We start from the raw sequence: 27,343 nt of genomic DNA, 5'->3' as shown, positions 1-27,343 counted from the left end.
GGACTTATATGCCGCCCTATCTCCCGAAGGACTCAGGGCGGCTAACAACAATAAAACAAACATTAAACTCCCACTGGATGACTTCGGTGGAAAGCCATAACAATAAGTCACCATCTCCTGGTTTTGCACCCCGGTGGGTTTGATGGGCAAAAGCAGACCCCCGCCCCTTAGAGCTTCTGCCCCCTCCCCCCCACCCCACCCCCATTGCCAGTCCATCTAGGATGGTTTCTCAGCCTTAACCCACTCCGAGGCGTGTGGACCACACCTCCCAGAATTCACCTGTATTAAGAGCATCCCTTTTATTTGCAGACAGTGGTGGGCACAGATATAGCTGAGCTGCTGCTTCAAGATCACAAGACGGTCTGGCTGCCTGGGAAGTCGCCCAACGAAGCCAACCTGATCGACTTCACCGAGGCCGTGGAGCAGGTGGCCGAAGAGAGCGGAGAAGCCCAGCTGTCCTTCCTGACGGACACGCTCATTGCCACCATCGACAGCCTGGAGAAGGAAACAGAACGCTTCCGGGAGCTCCTGCTTTATGGACGCAAAAAGGTGCTTTTCGCCCGGCCTCCTTTCCTGTTGCATGTTGGCTCTGGCTAAAAAAGAGGAGATGGTCTGCAAAAAAAGTGTTAATATCCTGAATACTTTCCCAATAGGATGCACTGGAATCCGCCATGAAACACGGGCTTTGGGGCCATGCATTGCTGCTTGCCAGCAAAATGGACAGCAGGACACATGCCAGGGTGATGACCAGGTGAGAGATTCCTCTTTGCGCCTCTGATCTCAGGTGGGACTGACGCCCAGAAGGTCTTGCGGTCTGATCCGGCCAGCGGGCCAAGGCAGCAACCTCTTGGCTGGCTTTGGGGCAGTGGTGGCGAACCAATGGCACGCGTGTCAGAGGCGGCACTCGGAGCCCTCTCTGTGGGCACGTGCGCCGTCGCCCCACTCCCGCCTCCCCCCGTGGCCCCCTCTTCACCAGCAGCCCCCCCCCGGAGGAGAGTTGCCCCCAAGCACAGCCGGGCAGCGGGGACAAGACTCCGCCCTCACCCCCCATCGCGTGCATTTGGGCGCAGGGCATTGCTGCCACGGTGCTGCTGGACCACCTGGCCGATCTGTGGTGGGCCGTGGAGGCGGTGGGTGGCCTTGCGGACAGGCGGGGCAGGCAAGCTGCATGTGGGGTGGAGCCGGGGGCTGTTTGGGGGCACTTGGTCTCCAAAAGGTTTGCCATCAGTGCTTTGGGGCGTTCTGAAGCTCTTGCATGGTCTCCCCAAAGGGGAACCAAGGCAGTTTTCCTCCTTGGGATTGTTGATTGCTGACCCGCTCTTTTTTAAAACCCGTTTTTATTTTATTCAAACCAAAGTTAAAATACAAAAATAGAGAACTCAAAAAAAATATATCCAAAAGAAAAAAAGAACTCCCAAAATACAAAACATGTGCCACCAGAGGAAGAAGTAATTAAAAGAATATTGGAATGCGCAGAGATGGACAGATTAACTATGAGATTGAAAGATAAAGAAGAAACAGAATGCTACCAAACCTGGGAGTCGTTCTACAAATGGCTAGCGCAGGGGTAGGCAACCTCGGCTCTTTTATGACTCATGGACTTCAACTCCCAGAATTCCTGAGCCAGCAAGGCTCAGCTTGGAAACCTCTCCCTTTCCCCTCAGCATGGCTGGCTCAGGAATTCTAGGAGTTGAAGTCCATGAGTCATAAAGCGGCCTAGGCCTAGGCCAGGGGTAGGCAACCTCGGCTCTTTTATGACTCATGGACTTCAACTCCCAGAATTCCTGAGCCAGCATGGAGGAAGCTTTGGCCCCTTCATGACTCATGGACTTCAACTCCCAGAATTCCTGAGCCAGCATGGCGCAGCTTGGAAACCTCTCCCTTTCCCCTCAGCATGGCTGGCTCAGGAATTCTGGGAGTTGAAGTCCATGAGTCATAAAAGAGCCGAGGTTGCCTACCCCTGGGCTAGAGGAAAGAACCAAAGATTAGGATTTGACTAGGTATTAGCGCTTTTGAACCCAGACTGCACGCGGGTTGAGAAACTAACATATGTATGTAAAGAATTAATAAAATCTCTAAAAAAAGACTATACACATATTATCCCCTCTAGTTGGATACCAATTAATAGATTACTACATTAGTTCCCACCCCTTGCGAAACAAGCCCTCCAAAATTTTTTAAACTCCTAAGACTGAATTTACTACATTTAATTCCACAACAGTTGACTAGAGACAGTATTAAGAAACAAACCCAGGATTGATTTGCTTGTAACTTTTGGGATGATTTGGGATAGATAAAGATGCCATGGCAAATTTTCTACGAGTGGATTACGATAACAGCCTGTTAACGGAGAACTTTAAAACTCTTAATTTTTTTTTTTTTGACTAACTGTTTTTCCGGTTAGCTCTTTGGTCGTCGACATCTAGAAGACAGGCCAACAGGCTGCAAATAGATTTAATGGTGCTCTCCTCTTTCTAGATTCGCCAACAGCCTCCCAATCAACGATCCGCTGCAGACTGTCTACCAGCTAATGTCTGGCAGGATGCCAGCTGCCTCGAACGTAAGTGCCCAGAGAGAACTCTCTCGGTGCCCTCCCAGTGCCGGGATTGCAGCTTCCCTGCTGGGACCGATGGCCTCAATACGCGGAGACACGTATTCCTGTATCCGCTCTTCAGCTCCTCTCTGCTCATCCTGGCTGGGATGCGGGAGTTTTTTGTCCCCACTCTGTGCCAACTCGATGCGCTCCGCAGCTTTGTAAGTTTGCTCCCTCTTTTATTTTTTATTTTTTTTATTTTAATTCCATTTATATCCGCCCTTCTCCGAAGACTCAGGGCGGCTTACAAGCTTAGCAGTAGCCTCCATAGGGCTTTCACACACACCCCAAGCGGCATAATTACAAAGTCAGCTTATTGCCCCCAACAATCTGGGTCCTCATTTTACCTACCTCGGAAGGATGGAGGGCTGAGTCAACCTTGAGCCTGGTGGGACTCGAACCTGCACTAATTGCAGGCAGCTGGTGTTACTTAAGGAGGCATTAGCCCACTGCTCCACCAAGGCTCTTCCATCTTTCGTGGCTCACAGCCTCGGCCTCTCCCCCTCTTTCTTTAGTGTTGTGGAGACGAGAAGTGGGGCGACTGGAGACCTCACCTAGCCATGGTCCTGTCCAACCTGACTAATAACACGGACGTCGAGTCGAGGACGATCGTCACCATGGGGGACACGCTGGGTAATCCTGCAAGGAAAGGGTGTGGAGCGGGCAGGGTGGGGGGTGGGGGAAGCAGCATCAGGAGCCAAACTTACTAAGCGGCCACAGAGGCTGGATCTCTTTTGCAAGGGTTAACGACAGGAATTCCAGCAAGCGAACAGCTTTATTTACTTATTTTCCTTACTTATCCCTGTTTAGCATTCGCCCGTCGCCCGTCTCACAGAGGCCTTTGGGGCTTTGTTCAGATAAAACGTGAAACAAAGAAACTGCATATAAAAATTTAAAATAGGGGCAGGGGAAGTTAAAATGTGACATTAAAAACATGCGAAAAGGCAGAGGGTTAGGGTTTTCAGGGTGCTAGCCAGCCCCTCGGCTGCCTGCTCCTCCGAGAGCTTCAAATATTTCCAAATTGCCCTCGTAGATGTATGTATAAAAATGCTAACCATCTGCCGTTCAGAAGAGGCAGTGTCTTCTAAAAGGTGGACCAGTAACACTTAAGGAAACCCAACATACGATCCGGCTGCGAACCTGGAGTGACTTTTTTTTTTTTTTTTGGTAAGGAAGGTGACACTAAATAGTAAGAAAAAATCCTGCCGCATTTCTGGGAGACGATCAAATCTCAGCCTGTCTAGCTGAAAGATGCTTGAGCCAGGGATGGCTACCTTGCCGTGTAGTGGGAAGATCAATTCTGGATCATCCTCCTGGCCCCGGTGGTCCTACCTGAATCCAGCCTTTGAGGTTGCAGATCCCTAGAGTGGATTCAGGGACGCTGCCGGCGGGATCCCGTTCCCTGAGAGGACAACTTGTTTTGTCTTTGGTTGCAGCCTCCAAGGGCCTCTTGGATGCTGCTCACTTCTGCTACCTGATGGCCCGGGAGGACTTTGGCGTCTACACCAAGAAGACCACCAAGCTGGTGTTGATCGGTGCAAACCACAGGTGCGGCGGGGGGGGGGGAATCCTTCCAGTTTTCTGCCTCGGGATTAAGCTGCCGCCTTGGTTCCTCCCGCCTCTTTCCACTACAGGGCTGGGACTCTGCTTCTCCAGTGGGGCCCAGACTCTCGCTTGCCACCTTCTCCATGCCTTGCTGCGCTTCCACATTCTCTCCCCCCCCCCCCCCCCCGCAGTTCCCTTTGCAGCTCAGGCAACTGTAAGCACGCAACCTTGCTTGCGTGGCGGAGAGGCGGAGGGTGCAGCCGTGCGGGGAGAGGCTTGCGCCCCACAAGCAGCGCTCTCGGTTGGCACGTCAAAGAGGAGACGGTTCGCTGTGGCTTGCCAAGCCTTCGGCAGGGCGTGGTTTCATGTTTTCATTGGGAATTCCAGCAAAAGACCCCCGGGGCCTGTTGTAAACTCAGGAAGGAGGGTTGTTTGCTCCCGCATCCCAGGCCTTGACTTTATGCCCCTTCGAGGGGCAAAGCTAGCCCCACTTCCTCGAGCCAGACTCGCAAGTCAGAAGCTGTTTCGGCCCAGTGAAGGAGGGCGCCGTTCTCTTTTTTTTCCTGCTTCTTAGCCTGCCTTTCCTGAAGTTTGCCAGCAACGAGGCGATTCAGCGGACCGAGGCCTACGAGTACGCCCAGTCGCTGGGGACTCAGCCCTGCCCCCTGCCCAACTTCCAGGTTTGCATCTCTCTATATATGAAGTCTCTGGGCCAGCAGCCGGTCCCCCTTGCTCATGGATCGCTGGCGGTCTTGGGGTCGGGGGTCAACTTGGTGGCCTTCCTAGGCTGCTTCTACCCTGAAAGCTGCTGATTGGGCGCCGCCTTGCCTTCTCCAGCCTGTTGGGGCTGAGCACACTGTGGTGTGCGTAGCTCGTGGGGGCTCCTTTGCCGCAGCGCTTGTGCTGCTCCGGGTCTCTGCCTCCCCATGGCAACACAGGGAGCAAAGTGGGAGCAGCAGCGGCACTCAGAAGATTCCGGCTGGAGCTGCAAGTATCTCATTTGCAGACCCGGGAAGTCCCAGTGAGGCCTCTGCAGCAGCAGGACCACGTGCAAAGCACAGTTGGCTCGGGGGACTTTGCGGCGGACTGTGAGCCCTGCTTAGAGACTGCCTGGCAGCTTATAGTTTTTTCCTCAAACCAGGACACACACGCTGCTTGGAGCCCTCAGACCACTTCTGGCCCCCACAGAAACCCTTTGACATAGAACCCCGGCTGCTCCCTATCGTTTTTTGCACAGCCGTTAATTCTTAGGGCAGGGGTGGGCAACCTTGGCTCTTTTATGACTGGTGGACTTCAACTCCCAGAATTCCTCAGTCGGCCATTTTGATGAAACTGCGGGCTTGGATCCAGTCCAGGGGTCTTCAAACTTGGCCCTTTTATGACTGGTGGACTTCAACTCCCAGAATTCCTCAGTCGGCCATTTTGATGAAACTGCGGGCTTGGATCCAGACCAGGGGTTTTCAAACTTGGCCTTTTATGACTGGTGGACTTCAACTCCCAGAATTCCTCAGTTGGCCATTTTGATGAAACTGCGGGCTTAGATCCAGACCAGGGGTCTTCAAACTTGGCCCTTTTATGACTCGTGGACTTCAACTCCCAGAATTCCTCAGCCAGCATGGGGAAACTGGCCCCTTCATGACTCGTGGACTTCAACTCCCAGAATTCCTGAGCTGGCATGGCTCAGCTTGGAAACCACTCCCTTTCCCCTCAGCATGGCTGGCTCAGGAATTCTGGGAGTTGAAGTCCACGAGTCATAAAAGAACCAAGGTTGCCTACCCCTGGCTTAGGGTGACAAGAGGAAAATTATTAAATATGTCATATGGGAGTAAATGTAGTACAGCTAGTCCCTCGACCTGCGACCACAATGGAGCCCAAAATTTCTGCCGTTAAGTGAGACATTTGTGAAGTGAGTATTACTCTGTTTCACGGCCTTTCTCGCCACAGTTGTTAAGTGAATCGCTGCAGTGGTTAAGTTCGTAACCCGGTTGTTAAGTGAATCTGGCTTCCCCCTTAACTTTGCTTGTCAGAAGGTGGCAAACGTCGATCACGTGACCCTGGGACACCGCGACGGTCAGTAACTATGAACCAGTGGCCCAGCCTCTGAATTTTGATCCCATGATCGTGGGGCTGCTGCAAAGGTCGTAACTGTGGGAAACGGTCGTAAGTCGCAAATGTTCCCTGCCAGGGTCACTCAAAGACTACCTGGAATTGCTCTCAATTAAAATGGAAGCGAAAGGGAAGCGAAGTTAGCCTTTGTTCTGGCCACGTCCTCCGTCTGTGTGAATCGGAGGCTCAAAATCTTCTCGCCTTTTCAGGTGTTCAAGTTCATCTACGCCTGCCGGCTGGCCGAGATGGGACTTATCGCACAAGCCTTTCACTACTGCGAAGTGATTTCCAAAGCCATCCTCACAAACCCCGGCTGCTCTTCGCCGGTTCTCATCAGCCAGGTGATCCAGGTCGGTGCACTCTGCAGCAGGAGCGCTCCTTAAGCCTTCAGCGGTGGGAGGGAGGCACCGGGGCTTGGCTGGTATTTCGGAACCCTTCACCTTTTCCTGTGCGCGATCCCTTTGCCCGGCCTTCGCTGACTTTGAGCCCTCCGGATAGGTGGGAATCACAATTCCCAGGACCCCAGACCCCATTCCGGGAGAGTCGGACCGCGTTGGCCCCTGGAGGCAGGCAGCTGCTGCCGTTTCTCATTTTCTGGATAATCTGAGCGGTCCTGGGAAATGGCTCGATGTGACTTGATTTCCCATCCTTCATTTTACAGATTTCTTCCCAATTGCGGCTTTTTGACCCTCTGTTGAAGGAGAAGCCCGAGCAGGAATTATTTATTGAGCCCAACTGGCTAATTCAGCTCCGAGACTTAGATGGGCAGATTAAGGTGAGTTTAACATCCTTTTGGAGGTTTGCGGCAGGTGGACACAGACTGCTCCGGCTTTGCTCAGGACTAACTACGAGGCGTAGAGCAGGGGACCCCAACCTATGGACCGGGAATGGGCCGCGGGTTCTTGGCCAGCGGGTTGTGGAAATGGCTGGCTGGTGCGGGTATGTGTGGGCGCACGTTTCCCCCACTCACGCTAGCAGCCCAGGCACGAACGGGGACGCCAGCCCCTGGTGCGTGTGCACGTCCCGTTTGCACATTTGCCAACTGGCTGCTAGCGCCAGGCAGGTTATGTAGCCGTTCGCACATGCACAAACCAGGCTGCTAGCCACCACCGGAGGGATGTGTGTGTGTGTGTGTGTGGCCATTTGTACATGCACACGGTGCCAGCACATGCCACATGCACGAACAGGGTTGCTAGTGCCACACCAGTGCATGTGGATGTGTGCGCATGCATGCACGAATTTGGGAACTGCTGTCCTCTCCTGCAGCCCGCGAGCCCGGAAAGGTTGTAGACCTCTGGTGTACAGATGCCACCGAGATTTCTTTTTAAAGTTTTGTAGAAAGATCTCCGAGAAAAATGGTTTCCTTAGGGCTGGACGTGTTTCCTCCATAACTGTAAAAAGTTGGCTATGGTCGGATCAATAAAAATAACAGTAACAGAAGTTAAGTCAATAATCCCACAGATTATTGACAGAAAAAAGACCATTACAGATAGTCCTCAATTTACAACAGTTCATTTAGTGACCGAAGTTACAATGGCACTGAAAAAAAAGTGACTTATGACCCCATTTTTCATACTTAACCACCTTTGCAGCATCCCCGTGGTCGCGTGGTCAAAATTCAGATGCTGGGCAACTGACTCACATTTATGGCGGTTGCTGTGTCCCAAGATCCCCTTTTGCGACCTCCTGATGAGCAAAGTCTGGGGGAAAGCCAGATTCCCTTAACGACCGGGTTGTGAACTTACCAACTGCAGCGATTCACTTAACAACTGAGGCAAGAAAGGTCGTGAAATAGAGCAAAACTCAAATTTCTCACTTAACGACAGAAAGTTTGGGCTCAATTGTAGTCGTCAGTTGAGGACTACCTGTATTGATTTCCAAGTGGGAGAGATCAGACAGAAGGCAAGGTCTCCACGGAGGCTCTATTGCAGACATGTCAAACACAAGGCCCGGGGGCCGGATCCGGCCCGCGAAGTGGTTTCATGCAGCCCGCGAAGCCATCCTGGAAACAGTGAGGGAACGGCCCCCACTGCCTTGGCCCTGGCCCAGAGACCCTCCTCCTGCCAGAGACCCTCAGATCTGTCCCACTCCTGCCCAGGCCCCCATAGGCACCCTTGATGCGAACCATGTAGAGCTGGCCATGACCACCCAGTAGGCCACACACACTTTGGCCACGCCCACCCAGTAGGCCACACCCACCCAGGCCACACCCACCCAGCCCCCTGAGGGCAACCACAATGCTGATGCGGCCCTCAATGAAATTGAGTTTGACACCCCTGCTCTATTGCATTTTGGGTCATTGACCATAGAATGCCCCTCCCCCCATCCTGGGTCAAGAGAGCCAGAACCATGATAGAACAGCTAAGACGAGGGGTGTGAGGGAGGAACCAAGGGAAGGAGACCCTCTAGGAATAAAGAGCTCAGGCCAGCTAAACCAGGGGTCCCCAACCCCCGATCCATGGACCGGTACCGGGCCACGGCCTGCCAGCAACCGCTCCGCACAAACAAGCAAAGCCCCATCCGTGGGATGCAGGCCGTACACGAAACCACTTGTCAGGACCCACTTCAACCCCACATCTTAAGAAAGCAAAACTCTTGGAAACAATTTCTTCCAAACAGGAACTTTTATTAAGAGTAGGTGATAGCAGGCATAATATACAGGATCTGAGATTTCCCGCGCAGCGCAGTAGATTATAGTATCCCCAAGCAAGACCCCCCCACCCCACAGATCGACCGCCCGATGTGGGAGGGCCAATTCCCAAGTGTTAAGTCCGTTGTGGGAAACGGGGAGATAACATCGGCCTGTCTCCAGCTCACGCAGCGATGGTTGGCGGCTTCTTCACACCTTCCTCTGAGAGCGCGAACATAAACCAGGCACAGAGGTTATGTTCCTTATTTCCTCCTTTGTTCTAACTGACAGTTTAAAAGATAAGAGTTCAGAGAGATAACACAGGAAACAAGTTGTTACATTTCAGCAGGCGGGTGGAGGATACAGACCCAATAAGCAAAGTAAAGGATTACATTGTAGCAAATAGAGGAAGCGAAAGCAATAACCCTGCAGGCATATCCCCCCTCCCCCTTGGAAGCATGGCAAAACCCAGGGAGAAGTGAGATTTGGGCTTAGATCAGAGGGGATAGATAGAAATGAAACGAAATAGGAATGGGTTCTGACGCCGCTCACCCTCCGGTCCGCGGAAAAACCTCTCTCTGCGGTTGGGGACCTCTGAGCCAGACTATCCCCCTAGGTGGAAATCTGCTACAAATCCCCTACTGTAATTCCCGAGCGCCTTGCAGTAATGGGGGTCGCGCCTTGGGCTGGGCAGATGGCACTGAGTGGCTGGTCTCAGCTGAAAGGGCCTGCTGGCATCCCTCTCGTTGCAGGAGGGCTGCTTCAGGTACAGCATTGGGCGGTCCACACCCCAGCAGTATTCCTCCAGCACGCCCAGCTCGGAGCCGGACCACGCCAGTCAGAACGAAGGCCTGGGGGGCAGCCTAGAAGTCAGCTCCAGCCATCCGTTGCTGGCCTCCCTGCTGCCCAGCGTGGTCCAGCCCAGGCTAGATGTCCAGCTGTTGCCTTCAGGTGTGTGCGTGACTTGCGGGATGAAACACCCGGAGAGCCAAATTCCAGGCTGCCTTGTGGGAAGCTGGGCAGCTCTGGAGCCGCTGTCCATTTGTTGGGAAGCATCCCTCTTGCTTCTTGGACTGTGGCAGAGCAACCGGCTGTGTGAGCGAAGGATGCCGGCTGCTCTGAGGGCAGCAGTGGCCATGCCGGACTGTGGCCTGCAGAGCCCTTCTGCTCATGGGCAGGAGGACCATAAAGGGTCGTTCTGGACTCTTGCTTATTATGGGATGCAAACTCCATTCTTTTTTCAATCCTTTCTCTAGCCCCTCCTACCATCCTGGACGGCTCGGTGGCTCAGACCCCACCTTCCCAACAGGAGACTGCTGGCGCTGTTCCTTATTACCCTCCGGCACCCTCCTCTGTGGGCCCGAGACCTGCCTTTTTCAGCCCCTATGAAAGCGAGCTGAACCCCACGTACGGGGGGTCAGCGGGCCTGCCTCCTCAAGGTCCCGAGCTGCAGCCCAACGAGGGGACCCAGCATGAAGCAGGTTTGGCTTGTTGGGGAACGGGTGGGGAGGAATCAGCCGGCAGACTCCTGATGGTGCAGCCTGGCTCTCGGCTTTAGAGAGCCTGCCTCAGACTGCAGCGCAACAGCAGGGGAGCACCGCAGAGCCTGCATTTGTTTTTTCCCTACAAAACCTCTAGGGCCTTGGTGGCGAACCTACGGCACGGGTGCCCCAGGTGGCACGCAGAGCCCTCTCTGTGGGCACGCGCGCCATCGCCCCACTCCTAGGCCTTCAGCTGGGTTTTATAAAACCTTTTCGCTTTAGGCCTCCGCCTCCGTGTGCAAAAAAAAAAAAAAGGTTCAATCGATTTCAACTTCTTGCAGGAAAAAAAAAAGATCTCGCCGCGTTGGAATTGATTGAACTTTTTAATCCCACCCAGTCTGCCGTGACCACGGCAGCCACGCCCACCCAATGGGCCACACCCACCCAAAGGGCCACGCCCACCCAGCACCCGGCGATACATAAGTGGATTTTGGGTTGCAGTTTGGGCACTCGGTCTCTCAAAGGTTCGCCGTCACTGATCTAAGGAATTGCAAGGTGGAGAGGAGGGGGAAAGGGGGAAAGAGATCTGTTAATTGCCTTTCCCACTTAAGCAGCATGTTTAGGATCCCATCCTCCTTGGGAAATTCAGCAGGGATGCTTAACTTCAGATTTTTTCCATTGCCCTTGGCTGCCCTTAGCGGCCCCCTCTAATTGCAGTCCCATCTCAGATAGATAATTATATAGGCGGACCTGCCCGCTTTGCATCGCCACGCCTTGGATCCAGGTCCCTGTCTCCCTTCCCGGAGCCTTTGAGAGAGGTGAAAGATTATGCCTCGAGTCAAATTAAGTTGGATGAAATTCTTCCTAAGGGACCTGCTGCTGGCCCTCTTGAGCATTGACCCTCCCTTCTTCTGGCGTTTCTGGCTTTCCAGGAACCAATTTCAGGCAAGCAGGCCACGGGTTGCCTCTGGAGAAGAAGCCAGGGGACTCTGAAATTGCACAGCTCCTAGACTGTAATGGAACTTTACCCATTTTTGTGACACGGGTCGGCCCTTTAAGGGGATTTGCAAGTAGATTTCAGCCCCCTTAGTTGCCAAGAGCCTTGGTGGAGCAGTGGGCTAATGCCTCCTTAAGTAACACCAGCTGCCTGCAATTAGTGCAGGTTCGAGTCCCACCAGGCTCAAGGTTGACTCAGCCTTCCATCCTTCCCAGGTAGGTAAAATGAGGACCCAGATTGTTGGGGGCAATTAAGCTGACTTTGTAATAATGCCGCTTGGGGTGTGTGTGAAAGCCCTAATAAGCAGATACATAGAATGAAGGCTACTGCTAAGCTTGTAAGCCGCCCTGAGTCTTCGGAGAAGGGCAGGATATAAATGGAATAAAAAAATAATAAATATATATATATATATTTGCCCTGGCTTTGTTTCTATGCTGCTCCTCATACAAGCCCATCACACTTTGACAGACACCGGTAGGAGCCGTGAAGGTTTTTATCCTGAAAATCTGGGGTAGCGAACAAATGGTATTCATCGCCAGAATATTGTCTGTTCTCTTTCAGGCAGCGTTTCTCAGGTCTGCAAGGGACTGCACCCCAGAAAGAAACAGAGAGTAGACAGATACATAAAAAGTAGATAGAAATGTTTCCACGTGGTTTTGGTTGGCCCAGTATTGACCTCCCCAACGTCAGGACCTGGAAGGGCGAGAAAGCAAACCATCAGCCTTCACTGTCAGCCCAGCAGGGATTCCCAGCGTATTTGCAGTTTTGCTTTCACTTCATGCCGGGGAAGCTAAGATAGAACCAGTTTTATTACAATTCCGCAAAACGTCCCAACTGAATTTTCCTTCAAATTCCAAGGAGAACGAGAATTTCCCCATACATCCCCCAGAGCAGTGCCCCCATAGCAACTTTAAGACGTACTTAAAGGAACTTAGCAAACTGGTTCCAAAGTTTTGATGGCTGGGCCCTGCCCTGCAGTCAACTGCCAAATTTTGGCTGCTTAACAACTGTGGCCTACTATTCTATTTCTATTTTTATTCCTTATTCTATCCTATCCTATTCGTTATTGTATTCTATTCTATTCTGCTCTGTTCTATTCTGTTCTATTCTATTCTATTTGTATTCTGTTCTACTCTATTCTATTTCTATTCATTTCTATTTTTATTCTATTCTACTATTCTATTTCTATTCATTTCTATTCTATTCTTCTATTATTCTGTTCTATTATTATTCTATTCTATTATTATTATTCTATTCTATTCTATTCTGATTATTGTTCCATTCTATTCTATTCTATTCTATTCTATTCTATTCTATTCTATTCTATTCTATTCTATTCTATTCTATTCTAATTTCTATTTCTATTTCTATTCTATTTCTATTCTACTATTCTATTTCTATTCATTTCTATTCTATTATTATTCTGTTCTATTATTCTATTCTATTCTATACGTTATTCTATTCTGTTCTGTTTTGTTCTGTTCTGTTACTTGCTCACAAGAAATGAAAGTCCAGAGGGTAGATGGGTTGATTTCAGATTTCCTCCTTAAATCCAGAGTAAAAGAAAGACACCCCCCACTCCCATAACTGGGGGGGCAATGACCTGTGATGCCATCCCCCTTCATAGACTGTTAAACCACCACTCCACCCCCACCCCGGCCCCTCGGAAGCTGGAACACCAAAGTCCCTTTTCCAAGAAAGACTAATAATCTATTAATTTCCTTTGATAGGTAAGTTTGGAATTGTTTATTAGCTGAAGCGCTTTAGCATAGCAGTAAGTGAGGAATCATTCCTTGATTCACACATGCATTCATAACCACTCATCTCACAGGCCCTCTTGGTTTGTGAGCAGCAAAGGCTTACTTCTTTGTCCTTCCTTCCTTCTTTCTCCTTTTGCACGACCACAGCGGTGGCTGACTCTCCCGTTTGGAAGGCGGTTCCCAAGTCCAGAGAGGAAGACTTCTATGGGAAGATGGCAGACATGGTATTGGCCTGTTTCTTTCTTTCTCTCTCTCTCTCTCTCTCTTTATTAACGACCTTCATTTTGCGGCCACCTGGTGTCTGAGCTCTTGTGGGAGGTTTCCAGGCCTGCCCTGCCTGCTCTGGCTTCATTTGGGCACCTTAGTTCCAGAACGCCAACTTTCTGAAGAGGTCCCTAGGGTGGCCTTTCTCTGAGCACTCCAGAAGTGGTCCGGGGCCCTCTTGGTCAGCCACCTCCTGCCTGCAAAGCTCTGCCAGTGGGGGCGATGGCCTCGAACCACCCACAGGCAGGGCCTCAGGCTGAAGGCAAGCGGATCCCGCATGTGAGTTCCCGGTTGTCTGCTTCTTCTTTTTTTTTCCTCCTCGCACCCCTGGGGTTTGAGCCAGGGGGACTTTTGCTGCCCACGTCTGTTGTTCTTGGCTGCTCGTTCAGGTGCTGACTTTGTCTCCGTCCAGGGCCCAGGCCGACGATCCCAATCGACTTCCCAGTGTTCTTCGGTCCACATGGTAGGCCCTGAAACTGACTTGTTGCCACTCCGTCTTTTTCTCCACGTGTGTGTGTGTGTGTGTGTGTGTGTGTGTGTGTAAATTGCTAACAAAGAATTAAGGGAGACTGATATGCATTTCAAACTTATTAGTTTTCATCGTTGCTCCTACACCTTTAGTTCTACACCTTTAGTTCTACGTTGCTCCTACACCTTTAGTTCTACCTTTAGTTCTACACCTTTAGTTCTACGTTGCTCCTACACCTTTAGTTCAACGCGGGGGGAAAACCCGCCACTTCTCATTTCCATTGCTCGTTGGCGCTTTTTCTTCCTCCTCCTCCTCCTCCTCCTCCTCCTCCTCTTCCTTCCTCCACCTTTACCGAAGACGTCCCTTCTTAAAGCCCAAACTGAACTCAGTCGTCTGTCACAACAGGGCCCAGGGCGGCGGTCTCGGACCACCTCGGAGTCCTCGGTGCATTCCATTGGCCGGGAGAGGCAGAATTCAGCCGCCAAGCAGCCGTCTCCGCCCCCAGCCTCCATCCCCGAGAGGGAGAAAAGCCCCAAAGATGCCAAGAAGGAGCTGGCGCCTCAAAAAGTGAGCCACAAATCTTAAAGCCAAACGGAAAGACTTCTGCCCCCCCTCCTCCTTCCTGGGTTGGCTTTGCCAACCTGGGTTAAACTTTCCGGAGGCTTCTCTCTCTCTCTCTCTCTCCTTCCCCCACTTCCTCCGTCAAACTTAAAAGTCAGAAATTGCTCTGGCATCTCGGGGTGGGGGGGGGGGGACATTGTATTAAAAGAAACGATGATTGCAATTTTTTCTTCTTCTTCAGAGCGGTGCCAACTGGCTTAGTTGGCTAATGGGGAAAACCAAAAACGAAGTTCATCTGCCTGATGATAAGAACAAGTCGGTGAGAAAGCCGTTCGCCCCGTACTGGCGTGCTCGGGCATTATTTTCTTCCTTTGAATATTAAATTCGCAAGTGTAGCGTTTGGCCTCGGGACCTCTAAAAGACAAACACATTTTTTTTTATTTTTCACGTTTTCAAATGGCACCAATTCCAGTCTCGGGGGTAAAAACACTTTTCGCGACTGGCAAAGAAAGTTGGGGAAAAACTCTTCTACAAAGAGGCAGATTTAGACATTGGCACGATGGTTTCTATCAGACGGACAGAAACGACTGACACATCCCAACGGAACCGCTTCAAAAGTTCTTGAGTGCGTCTAGCAGTGTGCGGGCAAGCATTATTGTGAACCAACACCACACCGAAGGTCAGCAGGTTCCGACCCTTGTTATGGATGGCTCGTCTGAGTTTTCGTAACGTTTCACAGTAGACTTCTGAACTGATGGTTGCACTACGCTCCACAAACTTCACTAGCAGCTACTCCTTCGGCCTCTTCACATTTGGCGGGATTTTCTATGGCACCCCTTCCACGGTGGTGTTGGTTGACGATAATGCTCGCCCACACACTGCTAGACACACCCAAGAATCTTTGAAGCAGTTCCGTTGGGATGTTTTTGATCTCACACACACACGCACACACCCAGAGCCCAGATTTGGCGCTGAGCGACAACTGCTAAGGGATTTGAAACCTTTATATTTGATTATTCTAACAATATCGAATGTGTTCAAATGGAAAACCCACATGCAGGTCTAGCTAGCTGAATCGCTCCTCTTGGAAAGCAGTGGGGGGGTCTTAACTTGCTTCGTGCTTCTTTATCCGTCTGCAGATTGTTTGGGATGAAAAGAAACAGCGTTGGATCAACCTGGATGAACCTGAAGAAGAAGTAATTGTTGTGGCCAGTTCAGAGATGAATATCCACATATCAAATGGGGAACTGAGATCGCATCACCACTGAGCATAACACACATCATGCTCCAAGTCCCTTTTTGTTCTACACAGACACACAAACACACACACACAGCACATTGTCAAGGGATGGAAAAGCAGCTGCATTCCTGGGAGGGTCTTCTTTCTTTGCTGTTCTAGCCTACTTGTTTTCTCCATCCCTTTGTCTCCCGTGCACCTGGCAAAGCCAACTAGTGGTTTGCTACAATCCAACACCAAACGTAAAGGAGGTTCCACAGAGAACCGTGTCGGGAAGGGGAAAGCTTTCACTTAAGAGATTTGAATTTCAAGGACTTTCCCCCCTCTCTTTCTCTTTTTAGAGCAAGCCCCCTCCGCCTCCCCCCACAGGATTTCCTCAGGCAGTTGTTCCCTCTGGATTAGCAGGACCCCCCAATGCTTCCGTCAACATGTTCTCCAGGAGAGCAGGTACCTTACGCAGTTGGAAAACCTACCCTGAATCGGAGAGGCGGGGGACGCCAGGGGTTGCCTGTGAATCCCTGGGTCCGTTGTCTGTCCACTCCCTGACTTGGCTGGTCCAGACAGCCGGCAACGAGGGAAGGTAGTGTTGGGTTTGAGGGCACCTCAAGAGGTGGCAGGAGTTGATGTGCTTTTATGGCAAGGGTCCCTTGGAATAAATGAGTAAATGCAACACAGCCTCACCACTTGCTCAGTCGTTAGATGGCAGCAGGGCAGCCTTTGCCAAATGACTGCAATGTGTTTGGCTTTTCGTATGTATCCCGTTAGGGACGCGGTGGCTCAGTGGGTTAGGACGCTGAGCTTGTCGATTAGAAGGTCGGCAGTTTGGCGGGTCGAATCCCGAGTGCCGCGTAGCAGAGTGAGCGCCTGTTACTCGTCCCAGCTTCTGCCAACCTAGCAGTTCGAAAGCACGTAAAAAATGCAAGTAGAAAAATAGGGACCACTACGGTGGGAAGGTAACAGCGTTCCGTGCGCCTTTGGCGTCTAGTCATGCCGGCCACATGATCACGGAGACGTCCTCGGATAAGCGCCGGCTCTTCGGCTTTGAAACGGAGATGAGCACCTGTCCCTAGAGTGGGAAACGACTAGCACGTGTGTGCGGGGCAACCTTTACCTTTACCTTTTATGTATCCCGTTAGCTCCCAAAGGCTAGGAACTCCCGCTCTGGGTCAAGTGTGAAAACAAAATGGATGCGTGCTGTAGGAGTTGTGGGCCGGTGGGAGAAAGCGGGATTCTGGCAACGGATGCTCCGGGGGCCTCTTGCTCATCCCCCCAGCTCCAGATGAGCTTTGTGGGTCTGACCGCAAGGTCTGCCTCGCCTTTCAATGCCCTCCAGGCGGGTTGGAAGAGAGTGTCAGATCCGTCCCAGCCTAAGACATTGAGAAAAGAAAGACCCTTAGTTCCATCCCTTTGGAAGGAAAGCTTCTTTTGCCACAGTTAAGCGGCAAAGGCAAAGCCAGATCTGGCTGTTCCCCTGCAAAGGTGCCATTTCCCCCTTTCTCCTGGCCCTCCCCTTTGGCCAGTCCGTCAGTGGCCAACCGTATTCCCCTTTGAAGTTTTCCACTCTGCTCCCAGGCCATGTGGCCTTGGTGCCGGGCTTGTTCTGGCTTGTTCTGGTGGTGGCGCAGTGGCAGGCTCCTCCTGCTGACTGCTGGCTACCTGCAGTTTGGCAGTTCGATTCTCACCGGCTCGAGGTTGACTCATCCTTCCATCCTTGGTAAAACGAGGATCTTGATCGCCCTCCTCGCTTAGAGAGGGCTGTAAATTTAATTTAATTAATTTAATAATTTAATTTGTATACCGCCCTTCTCCCGAAGGACTCAGGGCGGTGAACAGGGCAATACATAATAAAAACCAGGATACAAAAATTAAAGAGTAATTAAACTACAATGCCCGTAATAAATTAATATATATTAAAATTAAAACTGATTATAAAACCCAGCCCCAACCCATCAGACCAGGCCAGCTTGTTCAAAAAGAAAGGCTTTGAGATCATGCCGAAAGGAGCGAAGGTCGGGGGCCGTTCGGAGCTCAACCGGCAAGCGGTTCCAAAGGTCTGGCGCACCCACAGAGAACGCTCTCCCCCTGGGGGTCACCAATCGGCATTCTCTGACCGGTGGCACCCTGAGGACGCCCTCTATGTGGGAGCGCACTGGACGGAGGGAAGTTGACGCCGGCCGCAGGTGTTGCCGTAGGTAATCCGGACCCATGCCATGTAGGACTTTGTAAGTCATCACTAACACCTTGAACCTCACCTGGAGAGCAACCGGCAGCCAATGCAGCTCGCGGAGCAAAGGTGTAGCATGGGAGTATTGGGAAGCTACCAGCACACCTGGTAAAGCACCAGGTGAAGCGGTATTTGTGCTACTGCTGTTGCTGATGACACCTCTGGTTGTTGTCAGCGTCTCTCCCTCCCCCTTTTTTCTCTTTCCCCGTTCCCATGCCCCTGAGTCTTACTCCCCCAAATTCCTTCTCCCCTCCCTTTGCCATTTATGGCAGGATGTCAGTTAAGCGAAGAAGCCGAAGATGGCAGGCCTGACAGACAGGCTTCTTCTGGGAGGATTCCTGATAACTTGTGGGGGTGGGGGCCCCAACCAGCCACTGTGGAACTGCTGCATATTTTGGCTTCAAGGTCCAGGACTCCATTTCACCACCACCACCACCCCTTCCTCTCCAAGAAAAGCATTATTGATCATTTCCACGTGTGTGGACTTCATATCCCAGAATTCCACAGCCAGCGTGGCCGTTATTGAGAATTCTGGGAGTTGAGGTCCGCCCTGGACATGGCCAAAGACGGGAAGTGGCAGAAGAGCCAGCAATGGGCCCTTGCCATCCTGAATGCAGCGGGCAGGAAATTGGGCCCTTGTTCTCTGACGTGCTTCCTCTCCTCCTCCTCCTCAGTGTCTGGAGTAAGCTTTTTTTTCCTGCTTGTCTCTTCACAGCAGGAAGTAAAGCCCGCTACGTGGACATCCTGAACCCGAGCAAAGCCAAGTCCCCCGTTGCTGCTCCAGCTCCAGCTGACCTGTTTGCTCCCTTGGCCCCGATGCCCATCCCTGCCAACGTGTTCGTGCCCAACTCAGGTGAGCAAAAGCAGGTGAGAAGGCGGCCAGTGAAAGCCGCACTCCGCAGCCTGCTAGCCAGCCTGCCCGCCTTCCTTCCTGGCTGCTGTTTTTTCTGCTTTCCTTTCCAAGGAAGGGAAAGGGAGAAAGCTGTTGGCTGGTTTTAGTTGGACGGTTTTTGCAAGGAAAACAACATAAGACGGGAGAACTTAATGAGCTGGCGCAGGTTTTAGACAGACTGCCTGCCTCTTACTGAAGGGCTTAGATTACAAATGTTCTGTTTAGATGATTTGTGAAAATACGCTTCTTGAATTCTCAGTTTTCTGAAGAGTTGTGCTGAAACAACCTGCCTTTTTTTTTGGTGAAACACGGCCTTAAAAAGCCGTTTCGATGCCTTTCAGTTGTGAGAACAAATTTCCCCTAAAGCCAGCCAGAGATCACCAGTATGGGAGAGAACGCCCATTTCAAAACTGGGTTCCTTTTCCGTGGAAAACCCAACGCAGACACCTGGGACGGAAGGGGCCGAGAGCTTGTTCCTTTTTTAAAAAAAAAACAAAACCCTGTGACCTCTTCATACAGTTCCTGAAGAGCAGACGCTGCTGGAGGGCGGACTGGCTGAAGATCAGGTGGCACCAGGGAACGACACCAACCCTGAGTCAATTGGAGAAGTCCCAGTAAGTTGGAGTTGCACATGTTGTTTACTTTCAGAGTTGTGAGACCCCCAGCCTTTGCACGCAAGCAGCCGGGCTTCACAGGCCCCACTCAGAAGCCTCGGGGGCTAAGAATCCGGACCTTGGGTGTCAGTAAAAGTGTCAGAACCCACCTCAGCCCACATCTTAAGAAAGAAGGACTCTTGGAGACAAGGTTTTCCAAGCAGGAACTTTTATTAAGAAATAGGAGATAGCAGACATAATAGACAGGATCTGAGGAATCCCCTTGCAGATCGATATTTTTAAAAGTGTCTCCAAGCAAAACCCCACCCCACAGTTCATTCGGGCAGTTCCAGACCAGCCAATCTCCAGGTGGTAAATCCATCATGGGAGAGGAGAGATAACGGTCCGTTTGCAGCAGGATCATTTCCACCACCCCTCACACTTCATTCGGAGAAACAAACCTTATATTTCTCCCCACCCCCCACCCCCTTTTCTAGTTGCCCGTAAGTTGAGAGGGAATGCCTAGTAAGAAAGCAATTGGTTATATTGTGATGGATAGCAGACAGGTGGAATAAACAAAAGGTTACATTTCATGGAGGAAGTGAAAACAAGCCCGCATGCTTGTTCCCTCTCCCCCTTGGGAATGGCAGAATCCAGGGGAAGTTGAGATTTGGTTTTAGCACAGAGGAGATAGTTAGAAATGGATCCTGACAGAAAGACTGTTGGCTGGGCAGCAGGTTGTGCCTGGGTGAGGGAGGAGAGAACATCAAAAATGGGTGAAAGATATGTGAATGAGAAGAAACACACGCAGTAGTCCTTAACATACGACCACAGGGGACCAGAATTTCCGCTCTATGTCATGGAGGTCGTAAAGCGAGTCGTCACGGGGGTGAACCTAATGATGTGACCGTTTTCACCACAGTTATTAAACGAATCCAGTTTGCCCAGTTGATATGTTTTGGGCAGAAACTGGTGGGAGGGCCGCACATCACAATCAGGTCACCACAAGGCGCTGCAACCGGTTGTAAAGGCAAGCCAGTTGCCAAATGCCTAAACGGCAATCCCGGGACTGTGTGTGTGTGGTGGTGGTGGTAGGATAGGTGTAAAGGCAAGGACGGCCTGTGTATCGCTTTTCCCGAGACCGTCGTAATTTTGAACCCTAGTTAAACAGCCATGAATGAAAGCCTGTCTGTGTTAAGTATTGCACTGACCCCTCTCTGACCTTTCCTCCAGGATGGAGAGCCTTAACAAAAACACGAGTGCTCGTCCCAGTGCTTAGCCCTGGGATCATTTAAATTGCATCCTCCTGGGTCCTTGTGTCAATGCTGCAAACCTTGACATGTTTTTGCACCGACAATATAAGAGACAGCCTGTTATTTTTAATTGCTTCATTTGGGAGGGAGGAATCTACCCGGAAGTTGTGAGAAGATTGCAAAAAGCCGTGTACAGAATGGGAAGTGAAACCTCATATGTGAAACCAATTGGATAATGTGATTTATGACGTGTAGATAAGGGCGGGGATTGTGTGTGTGTTACGATGGGTTTGGGGGAGGAGATTTCAGATTTTGGCATCTCTCCACGAGTGCCGATGTTTCATCTCATTACTAAGACTTTTTTAGATAAATAATATGCCTGCAATCTGTTTGATTTGTCTCATTCATCGGAACCAGGACACGTTGCTCCGTTTCGACTGTTCATGGCTTCCTTCCCCCTTTTGCCTTTCAGTACTTAAATCCTGCTGCATTTCCACCTGGGCCTGAGCTTCTTGCACCGAATCTGGGGGATGCCCAGTCTGGAGAGGTAGGTCTCCCTTGCCAGGCTAGCTACTCTGAGCCTTTGTGCCCCCCCCCCCGGCCAGATCCTCCTAGGCCCACCTTTGCGACAGGAAATAACAGCAGGTAACAAGCTCAGGAGCTGAAAGGTCCTCGGAAGCAGGAAGAGCAGAATCGGAAGGAAGTAAATGTGCAGTAAGGTTTGGTCTGGCAATCTGTGTCTGGCAGCCGAAGTCACAGTTGCCTCTCCTGAAGAGGTTTTGCCCTGCTGAGGAGCTTTTGTTCCTCTGTCGGACATGGTTTGTGCATGAGTTTGAGTGCCACGAAAATGCTAAGCTGTTAAAATCCAACCCCAGGCCTTGAGTTGCATCTGAGATGTTTGTAACCCAGAAAGGGCCTTTTTTTAAAACAAAAAAAAAACAAAGCTAATTTGCATTTAGCAATATGTATCATTTAACCCTTGCCCCCCCTTTGATATGGACAAGAGTTTAGCTGAGAGTTGCAGGCGGAGGCTGGCATGGTGATTTTGATTCCCTTTTTTGTGTGTGTTGTGTGTCTTTGCTGTTTTGTAGCTTTCGCGCTCTAGTTCAACGAGTTCATTATCCCGTGAAGTCAGCCAGCATTTAAATCAGGTACCTTGGCTGGCCCTCCCCTTCTCTTTTCCTTTTCCCTCCCTCCCTCCCCACCCCAATCATATCTCCAACCTATCAAACTAACCCGTCACCCTAAAGATGAAGCCTTCCGGCCTTCAAAGCAGGGAAATGGAGTAGACTCACACAGCCGTGCCTACCTCTTTGTGAGCCAGCCTTCCTGGGGTGGGGAAGCAGGATTGCTTTTCCACAATGCAGGGTTCAGAGTCCAAGCCAAAAAAAAAAAGGGGGGCGGTGGCGGTCAAGAGTTGGGGTCTTGTCCAGCCAGCCTGGAATGGGATAGCAACTGAAAAACAAGTAGAAAAAGCAAAAGTGCTAAATCAGGCTGTGTGTTTCAGTGCAAATCCAGCCGTTGCCTTTATGTGTTGTGCGAACAGGGCCATTGGATTAAGCCAGAATATAGTTTATTCGCTTTATGTAGTATGAGTCTGGTTTAAGTGGGCTTTAAGTGGGCAAGGTTTAATGTCACTAGGACAGGGATGAGAAATGGGGCTTAGGAGCCACAGGAGGGTTAGGGTCAGTGACCTGTGATACCTCTGGAGGGATCTGGCTGAAGTGCTCACTTACAAAACGGGGGCCTTAAGGCCCCAAAAGCTGCTTTCTGGCTTCTTAACGCGCACCCCAAAGAAGGAAAGGTTTTGCCCCGGCTCACTCAAGGAGAGGGTTGTTTCCCAACTGAGAGCTGCCCACTCTGGCATAATTAACTTACAGAGAGGGCCAAATCTTTAGGCTGAGAAGGCTTTCAGTTCCGAATAGCACAGTCACATTAATTCCCCTAAAATACTTGCCTCTTTGAGCCAGAATTGATCTTAGCCTCTGCCTAACCACAGAATAGCCTTGGTGGAGCAGTGGGCTAATGCCTCCTTAAGTAACACCAGCCGCCTGCAATTAGTGCAGGTTCGCATCCCACCAGGCTCAAGGTTGACTCAGCCTTCCATCCTTCCGAGGTAGGTAAAATGAGGACCCAGATTGTTGGGGGCAATAAGCTGACTTTGTAATATTGCCGCTTGGGGGTGTGTATGAAAGCCCTAACAAACAGGCATATACATAGAATGAAGGCTACTGCTAAGCTTGTAAGCCGCCCTGAGTCTTCGGAGAAGGGCGGGATATAAATGTAATAAAAATAAAATAAAATAAAATAAAAAATATAAAATAAAATAAATTTGACGGATAGTTATCAACAGATCAACGGAACACCCGTGGGATCACCGCTTTCAGGACTCAAGCAGAGGATGTAATGCAACATCTGGAATCAATAGCACTCCCATACATGCTACCCCCCAAAATGCATCAGGTGTATAGACCACACCTTTAATAAAAAGGGACCAGTTAGAGAACACCCACAAAGCCATCAACAACATCTGCAAAAGAATCCCAATTCACAAGAGGTAGGGTGAAAATAATAACATGCTTCCCTCCCTGGATATTCTTATCAGTGCCTACTAGGATGGCAACGTAGAAACACAAGTGTACCAAAACACACACACACACCAACCAGGTGCTCCACTACCAAAGTAATAACACAACCTCCTAAAAGAGAAGCTGTGTAAGAACTCTGTTTAGATGAGCACAAACACACCGCAGCAATCCTGAAGGGGGGAAGGAGACAGATCATTTATACAACATCTTTCAACAAAATGGATATCCATGCAACTTCATCACATTCATAAAAAGAGCCCTGGTGGCTCGGTAAACAGCCAAGCCGAAGAACCTCTTAAGACCATCCCCACTAACATGGACAGCACAAGCCACTAGAACAGACATGTCAAACCTGTGACGTCATGTGATGTATCGGAACGTTTTCCCCATTGCCGGCAATGGGGTGGGCGCAGTTTCCTCATGACGTGGGCCAGCAGTTTGACACCCCTGCACTAGAACATAAACTGAGAGCAAACCCTGCTCCCTTCTAGCACTGATGAGGTTACCTACCATGTTTTCCTGAAAATAAGGCCAGGTCTTATTTGATTTGATTTGATTTTGCCTCCAAAAGAGGCACCAAATCTTATTTTCAGGGGAAGCCTTACATCACCTCCGGCACTGACAGCCCCACCCAGCCGGTCCACTTCTTCTGGGGCCAAAGTTCTGCAGCTGCATTCGGGCCTGCATTTTGCAGTTAGGTTTTTCCAGAAGGCCTAAGCAGCCGAGTACCGAGCTTGGTGCTTGGTTGCTGAGGTCCTGCAGAACTGAGCTATGGCTCGGTTCTCAGCTGCAGAGGCCTTCCGGAAAGGCCTGTGTCTGAAAAATGCAGGCCTGGCTGCAGAAGAGGCCTCAGAAGAAGTGAGCCAGCGAGGAGAGGCCTGACTGCAAGGTAAGTGGGTGAAGGGTGGGTGGGGCAGCTACACACACACACACACCGCCCTCGCTTGATTTTAAGGTGTGTGTCTCGTCCAAAACTAGGGCTTATTTTGGGGGTAGGGCTTATATTGGGCTCACCTCACCCCCCCAAAATCACGCTAGGGCTTATTGTTGGTGTAGGCCAGGGGTAGGCAACCTTGGCTCTTTTATGACTCGTGGACTTCAACTCCCAGAATTCCTGGGAGTTGAAGTCCACGAGTCATAAAAGAGGCAAGGTTGCCTACCCCTGGTGTAGGCCTTACTTTCGAGGAAACACGGTTTGGGTAATGAAACACCTGCAAGAAAACCCCCAAGCTCGGAGAGCACCAAGCACCCTCATTTCAACCCTGAGTTACGCTCATTTATCAGTACTATTGTGATGCAGCGGATACAGGGCTAGGATTCACGGGGAGTGCTTTGTGGGGGAATTGAAGACCGCTGTACCATTTTGTAAAACCAGCACTGGCAAGAAACAGCAGTTCTGTCAGCAGGGAGTTTGGGGAAGACCACCAAAAAGGACTTAAGGGGCCACTTGTGCCTTACAGATCAAACCGTTCGATAATCATACATCATGCTGTATATCATGTGACACAACATGACGGCTGTCTTCCAGTACTTGAATGCCTGTCACAAGGAAGTGGGGATTGACTCATTCTACAGAGAACCGGAGGGCATCATTAAAGAGGGATCCAAGCTAGAAGTAATAACCTGTCAGTGAGAACAATGACTCGGCTTGCCTCCCAGAATTGTGCGTGCTCCATTGCTGGAGGCTTTCAAGAACAGATTGGACAATCATTTGTCTAGAACAGGGGTCTGGCTGAGGAATTCTGGGAGTCGAAGTCCACAAGTCATAAAAGGGCCAGGTTTGAAGACCCCTGGACTAGAATGTCTAAGTCAGGGGTAGGCAAACTCGGCTCTTTTATGACTCGTGGACTTCAACTCCCAGAATTCCTGAGTCAGCTATGCTGAGGGGAAAGGGAGAGGTTTCCAAGCTGAGCCATGCTGGCTCAGGAATTCTGGGAGTTGAAGTCCACGAGTCATGAGGGGGCCATAGTTCCCCCATGCTGGCTCAGGAATTCTGGGAGTTGAAGTCCATGAGTCATAAAAGAGCCAAGGTTGCCTATCCCTGGTCTAGGACCCTCTCAGCCCTAGGATTCTATCCCAACTGCTTTATGGCATGAATGAGTAAAATCAACCGAACGGAAACTAGCAAACAGTGGGCCTAAATAAGCCTGAAAGACCCAAGGGCAGAGAGCCCTCATTTTTTGCTGGAAAATGCTCAGTGAACGTTTTCTGCCCCCTTTTGAAATCTCACCCACCCACACCCAAAAAAGAAAAAGTTTTGCTGAACGCGAAGCATGCCTTTTCCAGGTCTTGCAACATTCTTCTCCCTCACCTTAGACTCACATGCGGGCAGAAGCACTCCTGGTTGGGGGGGACACCCTTGATGCTGTGAGAAAATGATCCGACGTTTGACAACCGCTATTCCAGCTGGCATTCGGAGGCCAACCAAAATGCCTCGGTGCTCAGCTGGCTTTCTGCGAGTCAGGAATCTAAATGGATGGGAGCTCCTTGAAGCTCTTTGACGGAAACCTCAAAGCGGGTCCCGTTCAAGAACCTGTCAGGACCCACCACAAACCACGTCTTAGGAAGACAAAACTCTTGGAGTCAAATCTAGTCCAAAAAGAATCTTTACTATGACATGCTTGGTTGTAGGAATACAAGACAGGACTTAATATTATTCCACGAACTAAACCCTTATAAAGAGTTCCCAGTTTAACCCCCCCTTAGCCCCATTTGGTCAGTCCCCCATCATTTACCTCATATCATCCCTTTTGTGGGAAAAAGGAACTTAGGACCTTTTATGTTTATTGCTCTCTTCCGTGACACAAGCCAGATGCTAGCCCCCCCCCTTTTGTTTCCCCAGTTCAAAAGGCTTCTCTTTTCCTTTGAAATGCTTAATACCAGCTCAATACACATCCGTTCTCTCCTCTTCGGGAGAGGTAGAATCCACAGAATAATGCTTTAAACATACATTTATGAATATGATACAAATGGATTCTGACAGAACCGTTGGTCTTCCTTACAACAGGCTTTCTCAGCCTTGGCAATGCATGGACTAATCCCCAAATGGACCTGTGTGTCTTCAGAGTTGCCAAGGCTGTGAAAGCCTCTCTCTCTCTCTCCCGGATCCTGTCAGAAGGAACCAAGCGCTTCAATCTTTGTACACGTCCATCTTTGGGGCGCTCTCGGAAGCAACAAGGGGAGGTGGATGCACCCCAACCAGTTGGGCGTTCTTCGAGCACTTAGCACGGCTAACCTTTTTTCTGCTGCTCCTCTTGCACGTTTAGACTGCCGCCCCCCTTTTACCCCAAATCAGCCTTTTCAGGCCCGTGCATGTGCCTTTGTTCTGTGACACAGCCTGCACTGCTGCTCCCGTCGGTAACGCAGAAGCTTCCCTGGGAGTTGGGGGCAGGTGGGTTTTTCCTTCCTGTTCTGGCATTTGTGTGTGATACTCCGCTTGCGGCATTGTGGAATCCCTATCTGTCGACCATAGAAGGCAAGCTTGTTGGACTTTCTCTGGCATCTCGGGAATAGAAAACTGTCTCTTTGCTTTTGTTTAGGTGTCTTCTGGAGATCCCCCAAGTGGAGCGGTCCAGTTCTACAATCCATCTCAGTTTGCCCAGGTACAGTATTCTTCCTCCAATGTGAGTACCACAAAACTAGCCTTGTATGGACCCCTCCCACGTGCATATCCCTGGAGTGCTTTGCCATTTGCTCCAACTTGTATTTAATCCTTTGGGTGGGTTCAGGGTCCAAAAATTTTGCTTCGGTCGTGGATTTGCTAGGAACAGTCGTCCTTTTGAGCTTTGAGGATTGGAATTTGATTTGAAACAGAATTTGGAAGACCTTGGCTTTGCGTTAAAATACAACCTAGGAGGAGGAGGATTTCAAACAGTAGAAGTTGTGCCTGCGGGGTTCTTTTTGTTTCAAGCTGTGCAGTGACCACATTGATTGTAAAAAATAAAATGTCTTTTGTCTTTTCAGTCTGCCGCAGCTCCGGCTAGCTCACGACCTGGCAGGTTTGGGCAGAGAAAATACCCTACCTTAAAATAGCATCCATTTGGTCTCTCAGCTGGGCCAACGCACAAGAGTGCCATGGGGTGCCAGCGCCGTTTCTCAAATTGAGAATCAATCTGGGTTGCTCCCCCCGCAGAGACTGTGGCCGACGTTGA

The 27,343-nt window shown here is 50.5% G+C and overlaps 1 protein-coding gene across 7 annotated transcripts in view; it reads left to right on the top strand.

Annotated features, from left to right (window-relative positions):
* SEC16A (SEC16 homolog A, endoplasmic reticulum export factor) overlaps positions 1-27,343 on the top strand; it is a 60,508-nt gene that overhangs the window by 31,906 nt on the left and 1,259 nt on the right. For 3 of the 7 annotated variants that reach the window (XM_083375014.1, XM_083375015.1, XM_083375018.1), the window contains exons 11-32: positions 310-549; positions 654-751; positions 2,479-2,560; positions 3,109-3,226; positions 4,030-4,141; positions 4,713-4,818; positions 6,454-6,594; positions 6,906-7,019; positions 9,626-9,824; positions 10,130-10,354; positions 13,259-13,335; positions 13,788-13,838; positions 14,250-14,411; positions 14,647-14,724; positions 15,545-15,601; positions 15,984-16,089; positions 18,582-18,719; positions 19,278-19,372; positions 21,077-21,151; positions 21,696-21,755; positions 26,732-26,794; positions 27,156-27,343. The exon at positions 27,156-27,343 is cut by the window's right edge and continues 1,259 nt beyond it. In XM_083375014.1, the coding sequence (XP_083231140.1) occupies positions 310-549; positions 654-751; positions 2,479-2,560; positions 3,109-3,226; positions 4,030-4,141; positions 4,713-4,818; positions 6,454-6,594; positions 6,906-7,019; positions 9,626-9,824; positions 10,130-10,354; positions 13,259-13,335; positions 13,788-13,838; positions 14,250-14,411; positions 14,647-14,724; positions 15,545-15,601; positions 15,984-16,089; positions 18,582-18,719; positions 19,278-19,372; positions 21,077-21,151; positions 21,696-21,755; positions 26,732-26,794; positions 27,156-27,224 (2,466 nt within the window). In that variant the 3' untranslated portion in view covers positions 27,225-27,343. Of the gene's footprint in view, positions 1-309; positions 550-653; positions 752-2,478; positions 2,561-3,108; positions 3,227-4,029; positions 4,142-4,712; positions 4,819-6,453; positions 6,595-6,905; positions 7,020-9,625; positions 9,825-10,129; positions 10,355-13,258; positions 13,336-13,787; positions 13,839-14,249; positions 14,412-14,646; positions 14,725-15,544; positions 15,602-15,983; positions 16,090-16,627; positions 16,732-18,581; positions 18,720-19,277; positions 19,373-21,076; positions 21,152-21,695; positions 21,756-26,731; positions 26,795-27,155 lie in introns of those variants that run through there. The other 4 variants (XM_083375016.1, XM_083375017.1, XR_014493903.1 and 1 more) reach the window with 4 other exon arrangements.

Source organism: Vipera ursinii (genome assembly GCF_947247035.1).
Source record: "Vipera ursinii genome assembly, chromosome: 16".
Lineage (NCBI taxonomy): Eukaryota > Metazoa > Chordata > Lepidosauria > Squamata > Viperidae > Vipera > Vipera ursinii.
The sequence above is the reverse complement of the archived record's forward strand: the minus strand, read 5'-3'. Positions and strand labels throughout refer to the sequence as shown.